Genomic DNA, 9,372 nt, shown 5'->3' on the forward strand with positions numbered 1-9,372 from the left:
ATATCATAGTGTTGATAGTGGTTTTTCGAATAGGGCTAAAATTGTAAAACCCTGTATTTAATGCACTGATTCCCCGCAAGGGTATAAATCCATTTAAGAAGTGATGAGTGCAAAAAACCTCTTCACTCATTGAGCAATTCAATATGTATGGAATTCATTCAGAATGGTGCAACAATCCCGAATATTATACGAATTTTCCTAGTAACATTATCCATTTAATGCATTGTGTGTCTTGTATTTTCCTACGCTATGTTCCGCAGGAGAACCTCAATGTTGGAATGACATGACGATTAATGGTCACTCTCAGCAGAGTAGCATGAATCTCCCGAAGTGTCAGTATTGAAGTATGCATGAAAATACTCACATAGGCTGCATCGTTCTCTGATAAAAGTGATATCTGTATCGACGCGCTTTTAAGAAGGTAGATCGATCGAACTCGTTTAAATTCCTTAAAGGAAAATCTAGACTATTAATATCAGTCTCAGAAACAATCATGTCCACACAATTTGGCCGCATGTTTTAACAAACCCAGACCACTCCTGGCAGAACTAGGTAATCACCGCATTTACCGCCGGTGGGCGTACTAGTGTCCCAACCAATCAGACTTTATTTAAACACATTCCAGCGTTGTCAAACGCCAACCCTAGACAGGGTGATCACGCTGTTAAAAGAAGCTCGAACGATCTAGACTGTCCAAAAAAGTCTCAGAAGCATCAAGAAAGTCCAACTTTTCCAGCCTGGTTGGAAGACTTGGGTCCTCCTACAAACGGTTAAGGAAGTGCTAACATGATGATTGGCAGGCCCACTAGTTCCCTAATCGATTGACTTGCATGCGGAAAACCAATAGATTTCTCAATCGCTTACCCAAACATGGGGGTTCACGCTGCGTAAAATAGCTCAAATTTGCCGGTCTCAAAACACATCACGTCTGTCCAACTTAGCCGGCCTAGTTGGACGGCTTAGATCGCATCTTGAGCGATTAAAGAAGCGCGAGCGTGTCCACTGGCATCCCAGCTTTTCCCCCACTCGATCGGTTTGCCCACGGCAACACCATAGAGAAATAAAACGTTTTCCCAAACTATGGCAGGCGTGATGGTTCTAAACCCTAATTTTGGGTCACGGAAGTACACTAGCGTCTTAAATCGATCAGGATCATCCAACTTAGCCAGCGTATTTGGATGGCTTAGATCGCGTTTTGGACCATCAGGAAGGTGCACACGAGTTCACCGCCGGCCCAACTTCATCCATGTTCGATCGACTTACCTGTGGGAGGTCAATGAAGCATCTAATTGCTCGATCGAACTAGAGTATCCGCGGCCGACCAAAACCCTAATTTACACTTTGCAGCAGTCGCAAATTGATCGTGGCCACTCATCTTCGTCGGCCGAATCGAGTGGCCAAGATCCAATTTTGATGGACCAAGAGATGTAGGCATGTACGCTGGCGGCTCGACTCCATGCATGCCCAATCGGTATGTTCAAATTAGCACCTAGTGCTTGGATTCGACCAGCCAAAGTAGAGGCGTGCGTAAACCCTAAATCGAACAAACGGTGTTATGCAACTGCCGCAAATCAATCGCGTTCGTCCATCTTCGCCAGCTTGGTCGAACGACTGAGATTGGATTCCAGATGGCCAATAGGGTGACGCTGTGATCACCGGCGACCCTTCTTTCGTGAGGAGCAATCGGCCAAGCCACAAATTTCTCATGTGGCCTCCGAGCGATCACCCAAAAGTGGTCATTCACGCTACTTCAACATCATTAATTAACTGCCGCAAATCATCTCATCCACTCAACTTGGCTAACCAATTTAAGCGGTCCAAATCTAAATTGTATCGACCGATAAGATTTTAGAATGGCCACCGATTTCCACTCTCTTATAGGGACTGACCAGCCACTCCTTGGGATGCGTGCGTAGCTCCTACCAACTCCCTGAAAGAGAGCGGTCACGCTCATTTTAAGACGCTCATCCGTGACTGTTTCAATCGAGATCAAAAATAGCGATGCTTCTAGCACATCGAATATTTCAGCTGCTTATTCGAAAGTGATGCTTTATACACATCGATTATAAGCAATTGACTTCACGAATAACTTATCATTTAGCCTAAAGCAGTATGTGCTGATTTTAGCAGCAAGTCACACGACTTGGCCCACTTACTCGAGACATCACACATGTCGCAAACTGGGGGATACTTACTGGGGTATTGGTATGGCGGTTTACAGCGTGCGGCGTGCAACACGCTCATTACAATAACGTGTCAGGAAAAGATGAACGGATAAACACGATGAAAGAAGTGGGTGAAGGAGTGACCACGTGATGATCACTATCTCCTACACAACCCCACTACTCCATCACTTAACCTTCTCCACTTCCTACGAGATCAAGGGTGCGCTCAAATGACTTGTATAAATAGGTTTTTAATCTATTTCGACAACAAGAACACATGTGTTGTTAACACAGTATCTATAAAACACCAAGACTGATAGCTTACATTCTGCAAGCCAGCTCCACATTCGGATACAAGTCATAAAACAACCACATCTTCATAATTCAACATTTTTATCTCAAACACCTTCTTCGCTTCCCTCCCTAAGATTAACCCCTTCACCGTCACTTTGTGGCCGAATTAAATCTGGAACGGCCATTTCTTGGTTTAGGCCAGAGTCTTACAGATTGATCTCTCGAATTATTTGGATTACTATGTCATTTATGATGACGTTTTCTATATATAAAGGTATCGTTCCTTCTATCTGATTATCCGTTTCAAGCAGTTTTCCATTTTTGCCTCTTCTCGTCGGATACTTTACTTAGATGGCGCATTCCCTTCATGGGTACGTTTTGACCTTAGCGCCTATCCCTGCACTGCTCTCAATGTTCAAGGAGGCGGAACTGGAGCGCCTGTTGTTAGTGAAGGCCGAAGTTGAGGCGCTTCGCAAACACAGACTAGCAAACAGGGACTCCATGTGTACCCAGTTCGCGGAACGTCATGAAGTGCATCAGGAGGCTCAGAGGGCCGGACAGATGACATCTGCCATTCAACACGCTTTACATGACGCTATCAAAGCTCGATACGCTGCTAATTTGCTTCTCATGGAGTCCTCACCAATGACAGCAACAATAGATCATGACATTGCCGATTGTCATTCGTGTGCCCCTAATCAAGTGACTCCGCGGCTTCCTGGCTACACTATGTCCCTAGCGGCTGTCTCAGCGCTCGTAAACTTGCTTTATCCCAGAGATGAACTTGCGTGTTTACTAGTGTTAATAGCATAGGTGGAGATGTTGTGGGGTCTCAGGAGGACACGCTTAGACAAAGCACGTAGGGAGTGTGATGAACATGAAGGCACTCTTGCGCTCGCTCGTAATGCAAGAGGTAAGGGTAAAGTCATGCGAGATATCCATAGGTTGATAAGAGAGGCTGTTAGAGCATAGCTCGGTCGACCTCGCATGTGTTGCTATCTCAAGCATGTTTGTCAATGTTAGTGATCAAAACTATGAGTCTTGATTTCTAGCCTACATAGCTAAGTCTCGGACTAGGATAGAAAAGTGTAGTTGAGCCCAAGGACTTCATGGCGATTCATCATACAACAACGAAGATCTACTCAAGGAACCGTGGAACTTCATCAACAAAAAGGTATGTGGAGACTTGAACTTATCTATCACTCAAAAGTCTATCTCCTCTATCTCCTACTTCTTATGAGACAAAAGTCGTATGCTATATAGACTGGATCATACACATTTGATATTTCGAGCCGAGTATATCTCGCCTATCTATATCTCGAAATCATGTGTTGGTAAAGCGTTTCGCTTTGATCAAGTTTATCTTCACCTAGTGACGAAATTCATGAAAAGTTTCAATTACTTTGAGAATTGCTCTGACACGAAACGGTCTTTGAATAACGGCTATATAACATCCTCTGAGAATGTCCCAATGATTGGAATAAGAGTTTAGATTACATAAACATGTATTCCTTAATCCGAAGTTTTCAAACTTTGTTGATTGATAGAAACCGGAGGAATTGGCTTTGCCAAGTCCGCGAACCCAGTCCGCGAACCCAGTCCGCGAACTGACGGAAGTTCTTCTACCGAGAATTTCTGCTGGGATTTTCCAAAAACTCGTTTGCGTGTAAGTCCGCGAACTGGCGAAAGTCTCTTTGCCGAGATTTTCTGCTGAGTTTGGAAAACTCCACCGATTGTCTTAAGTCCCCGAACTTGTTTGTGAGCTTAAGAGGTTATGATCAAAATATGTGCTCTGAACATGAAACTTAAATTACTAAGGAATGCTTTATACAAACCGTGGCTATAAAGTTCATGAGCCGATTCAACCGAATCGAATCATCTTTGTTTCAGTTGTGTCTTGTGTAGTTACATAAGATCTCATAGCAATTGAACAACTCTTTAACTAGTTCATTTGAGTCAATTGAACTAGTTATGGTGAAGAAAAACAAGGTTAATATGAAATGCTCATATGGTTAACCTTTTGGGTTACTATGTTGAACCAACATACACGTACATGTTTGGGCATGGTTTTCACAAACCCAGTAAACGTTTACCCAAGTGTGTGTGACAAGCTAAGTTTTTGATCTAACAGTTGAGAAATATTAGATTGAATCTAAATAAGGTTTTCATCTAACGGTGAATATGGATTGCTTTGTAACTAAGGCAAAACCCTGATTTGAAGACTATATAAAGGAGACATCTAGCATTGTGCAAAACTAATCCCCACACGTCTGTGTGATACTAGTGCACTCGCTAGAGTCGATTCTCCTTTAACCTTTGGTTTTCTTCTCTAAAACCAGGTTAACGACTTAAAGACTTCATTGGGATTGTGAAGCCAGACCGACACTACTTTTATCATAGTTGTGTGATCTGATCTTGCATCTTCTATCGTACGAGTACAATCTTTGATTAGCTTGAGATCGTGAGAGTTCTCCGGTTGGCAAGATAAAGAAGTCACAAACATCTTCGTCTCACTGTTTGTGATTCCTCGACAAACCGCATGTGTAGTCAGGAAGGATTGTAGAGAGGTGATTGATTAATCTAGGCTGTTCTTCGGAAATATAAGACCGGATTATCAATTGGTTCCTGTTCACCTTGATTTCATATCTTAAGACGGAACAAAACCTAGGGTTTATCTGTGGGAGACAGATTTATCCTTTGATAGACTTTTCAGTGTGAGACAGATTTGTTTATTATCAAGTCTGCGATTTTGGGTTGCAGCAACTCTTGGTTGTGGGTGAGATCAACTAAGGGAATCAATTGTGCAGTATCCTGCTGGGATCATAGGCGTAGGAGTACAACTGTATCTTGGATCGGTGGGAGACTGATTGGGGTTCAACTATAGTCCAGTCCGAAGTTAGCTTGGAGTAGGCTAGTGTCTGTAGCGGCTTAAATCTGGACTAGGTCCCGGATTTTTCTGCATTTGCAGTTTCCTCGTTAACAAAATTTGTGGTGTCTGCGTTATTTCTTTTCCGGATTATATTTTATATAATTGAAATAATACAGGTTGTGCGTTCGTGATCAAATCCAACCTTTGGTTGTTGATTGATATTGATTGATCCTTGGACATTGGTCTTTGGTACCGTCCAAGTTATTCCTTGTATTTGATAAAGACTCGCTATTGATTTTAGCTTGAGTAAAATTCAAATCAAGAGAGAGATATTAACTCCTTGAGATATTTTTATCTAGATTGAGTCTGACTATCTAGTTGATTCTCTAGCAAAGTATTTCGGAGTTAGTCCATACAGATTGCTAAGAGAAATATTGGGTGGTGTTGTTAGACCCCCGCTTTTTCAGAGGCTAACTGGGAATTGTCTCAAGACGCCATTCAGTGTGATGAGGGGCATCTGATGGCGGAAACCGTGGATATGGACATTGCTCGTTGTCGCGAGCTGATAGTCGGCTAATGTTGCGTGCCGTTTTGGGGTGGCTTATCTTGCTGGATTTTCTCTTTTGTGCACTTGTTTTGGGACTCTGTCCCTTGTGGATTTTCTTTTGATGTTAGTATTATTTATTACTTGTTGCTATGCTTCTCTTCCCTGTTGCTACTTTCCCTACCCCTTTTTGTCTCGTGGATATTTCCTTGCTGGTCTTTGGTCTCTGAGTCCCCAGGACTCGTTTCAAGTTTTCCTTCCCTCTAGGAGGTACCCCAGAGCTTCCTAGGGAGCACCGTCTCCCGTACTTCATTGTTAATGTGAGTTGACATGTGTCACACCGTGTAAAGGAGATGTGGATGGTGGTTGCATCGTGAATTACGCCTTTTTTATTTATATACAATTCTTCTTCTTAGTCTGATCATTGGTTTCTCTCTTTTTAACTTCCTTTTCCCCTTCTCTTGGTCAACATATCACCTTCATGGATAATGTTGACTATGCAAGTGCCTTTGGCTTTTCTTATGACCTTTTGTAGATTTGTCATTCAATCAGGCGCCTTTGGTTTTCCTGAGACCTTTTGTCGATTTGTCAGTCAATCAGGCGTCTTTGGATTTTCCGAGACCTTTTGTAGATTTGTCAGTCGATCAGGCGCCTTTGGATTTCCTGACACCTTTTGTAGATTTGTCAGTCAATCCGGCGCCTTTGGATTTCCTGAGACCTTTTGTAGATTTGTCGGTCAATCAGGCGCCTTTGGCTTTCCTGAGACCTTTTGTAGATTTGTCGATCAATCAGGTTTGGCTTTCCTGAGAGCTTTTGTAGATTTGTCAATCGATCAGGCGCCTTTGGCTAGCCTGAGATCTTTTGTAGATTTGTCAGTCGATCAAGTGCCTTTGGCTTTCCTGAGACCTTTTGTAGATTTGTCAGTCAATCAGGCGCCTTTGGCTTTCCTGAGACCTTTTGTAGATGCACACCATTTTTGATAACTTACTTTTATTACTTAGGGAAGATATTTATACATTGAGTGACTTAGGCGTGGAACTTTTTCAGCCATTTTCCGTTGATGGGCGATTTGACCTTGGTCCCATTCATTCGCCTAAGCTTGTAGTATCCACTGTCTGCTACCTTCCTTATCTTGAATGGGCCCTCCCAATTTGCTGCAAACTTACCGACACTTGCATTTCTCTGCACATGAGGAGCAATTTTTAGGACCAAGTCGTCCACTTTAAAGGTTTTCTCCTTTACGCTTTGGTTGTAGTAATTGGCGGCGCGCTTCCTGTAGGCTTCTTCAAATCGTTCTGCTCGTGATCTTCTTTCTTCTATTGTATCTAGGTGGGCGAAACGACTTGTTTCATCCGGCTTTATATGGCTGGCCATTGCCACTCTCGCAGATGGGACTGCTATTTCTGCTGGTAGTATCGCATCTTCTCCATAGACTAGGGAGTATGGTGATGCTCCTGTAGAACTGCGCTTCGAGATTCTATACGCCCATAATACCAATGGTAACTGCTTATGCCATTCTCAGTGATGATCATGCACGGTTCTGCTGAGTATTCAGATGAGTGTTTTGTTCGTTGCTTCAGCCTGCCCCTGAGGGTAGTAGGGAGTCGATGTGTGCAGTCTTCTGTTGTATTGGATGAGCAGATCGATCACTTATTTTTTTAAGAACGACCTAGCATTATCTGCTCTAATTATCATAGGCGCGTCGAACTTATAGATGATATGCTCTTTGATGAATGCGGCAACGGTTGCTCCAGCGTAGTCTTTGAGAGGTATCGCTTCGACCCACTTTGATGCATACTCGGTAGATGTGATGATGTACTTGTGGCGCTTTGAGGACGTTGGATTGATTGGCCTATAAGGTCAAGCCCCCAGCTGTGGAATGGCCACGGGGTTACTATGCTGTGTAGTTGAGTGTGGGGAGCCCGAATCAGGGTTCCGTGCGTCTGACAGCTTAGCCATTTTCGGACATGTTCTGCAGTGTCACTTTCCATTGTTGGCCAATATAATCCTCCCTTGTAAAGTTGTAGGAATAGATTTTGCATCCCTTGATGCTCCGCATCGTGTGACCAAGTCATTACTTCTGTTGCTTCTTGGTCAGACAGACATCGTAACACAGCATTGTTGTAGCTTCGCCGATAAAGGACACCCTCGTGCATGAAGAAACGTCCCTCTTTCTTTTGGATTTTTAGAGCCGCTTGCCTTTCGTTGGGTAGCTTTCCATGTTGGATGAAATATATGTAAGGTTGTCTCCAATCCACCCCCTCGATGATACATACTTCTGCGGATTGTGGCGGAGCTTGGCAGTCGACACAGCTGTCTTGGAGGGTTGCTTCTTGTGATGACATACTTGGCCAATATACTCCTAACCTCTAAAGTTTCCTGTAGAGATGGACGCCGCCGGTCTTCCCGCATGTCTCCTCGTGCAATTCCTGGAGTATTTTTTCTGCTGCCCTTTTTATTTACACATATTGCGAGAGACCCTCCAGCAGCTTTATAGTATAAATCCCCTTGGATCATTACAAATTGTTTCAAGGCTTGGGTCGGAATTACTCGATCCTCATCCATCCGGGTTAGGTCTTCAATATATACTCGTCTCTAGTCGTCTGCTTCTTCGAAGGCTAGGTCCTCTTTCCATGTACTGGGCAGCTCCTTTCTTCGTATCGTGATCGTGCATTCTTCTTCACCATTTAACTGCACCTTGCTTGCCAGGGTTGCTAGAGCGTCTGCATGTCGATTCCCTCCTCTACCTATATGGTCTAATGTTGACCCTGTCTGGTTCATTAGTCTCTGGGCTTCTGCTCGACAGGGCGCCAAGTGCGCTTCTTTGACATGGAAGTCGCCATTTACTTGGTTTGTCACCAGTTTTGAGTCGCCCTTAACTTCAACGCCTCCTAAATTGAGTTCCTTCGCCATCCTGAGTCCTAGAATTAGCGTTTCATATTCGGCAACATTGTTACTGCATGGGAAGTCAAACTTGAATGAGTATGAGAGCAGATCGCCTCGTGGGGCTTCGAACACTACCCCTGCTTCTCCAACCGTGTCGTATGATGATCCTTCAAAGAACATAGCCCAAGTCTTGTCAACATCCACGGCTTCTTTCACCAGGTATGTACTCGTGCACTTCATCGTCTCCTTCTCTCGGGAACATGACTATTAGGTCGGCGATTGCTTGTCCTCTTACTGCATCCGGTCGCTGGTATTTGAGCTAGAATTCTGACAACTGCAACAACCATCGAGCAGTTCTTCCTGTTAGTACAGGCATGGAAGCCACGTAGGCTATAGGGTTCGCCGCGGCTACCACGATGGTCTCATGCGTCAAGAGATAGGGCCGCAATTTCTGTGTTTCGTAGATGAAGGCTAAACACACTTGTTCTACGCGTGGATACCTTAATTCTGCATCTCGCAATATTCGGCTGACATAATAAATAGGTGATAACTCGTTTCCTCCCATGACTTGCACGAGGACTGCTCCTATCGCTGAGCTAGTAAACGCCGTAGAG

General features: G+C 43.9%; 2 protein-coding genes across 2 annotated transcripts; both read right to left on the bottom strand.

Annotated features, from left to right (window-relative positions):
• Positions 1-6,898: 6,898 nt before the first annotated feature.
• On the bottom strand, positions 6,899-8,437 carry LOC113316163. Its single transcript, XM_026564383.1, has 2 exons — positions 8,220-8,437; positions 6,899-7,349 (listed from the first exon to the last, which is right to left on the bottom strand). Exons 1-2 carry the CDS (start codon positions 8,435-8,437, stop codon positions 6,899-6,901), a joined length of 669 nt encoding a protein of 222 aa, XP_026420168.1.
• A 30-nt stretch (positions 8,438-8,467) lies between these two features.
• On the bottom strand, positions 8,468-8,998 carry LOC113316164. Its single transcript, XM_026564384.1, has one exon. The coding sequence runs from the start codon at positions 8,996-8,998 to the stop codon at positions 8,468-8,470; it is 531 nt and encodes a 176-aa protein (XP_026420169.1).
• Positions 8,999-9,372: the final 374 nt, after the last annotated feature.

Source organism: Papaver somniferum, chromosome 10, assembly GCF_003573695.1.
Source record: "Papaver somniferum cultivar HN1 chromosome 10, ASM357369v1, whole genome shotgun sequence".
Lineage (NCBI taxonomy): Eukaryota > Viridiplantae > Streptophyta > Magnoliopsida > Ranunculales > Papaveraceae > Papaver > Papaver somniferum.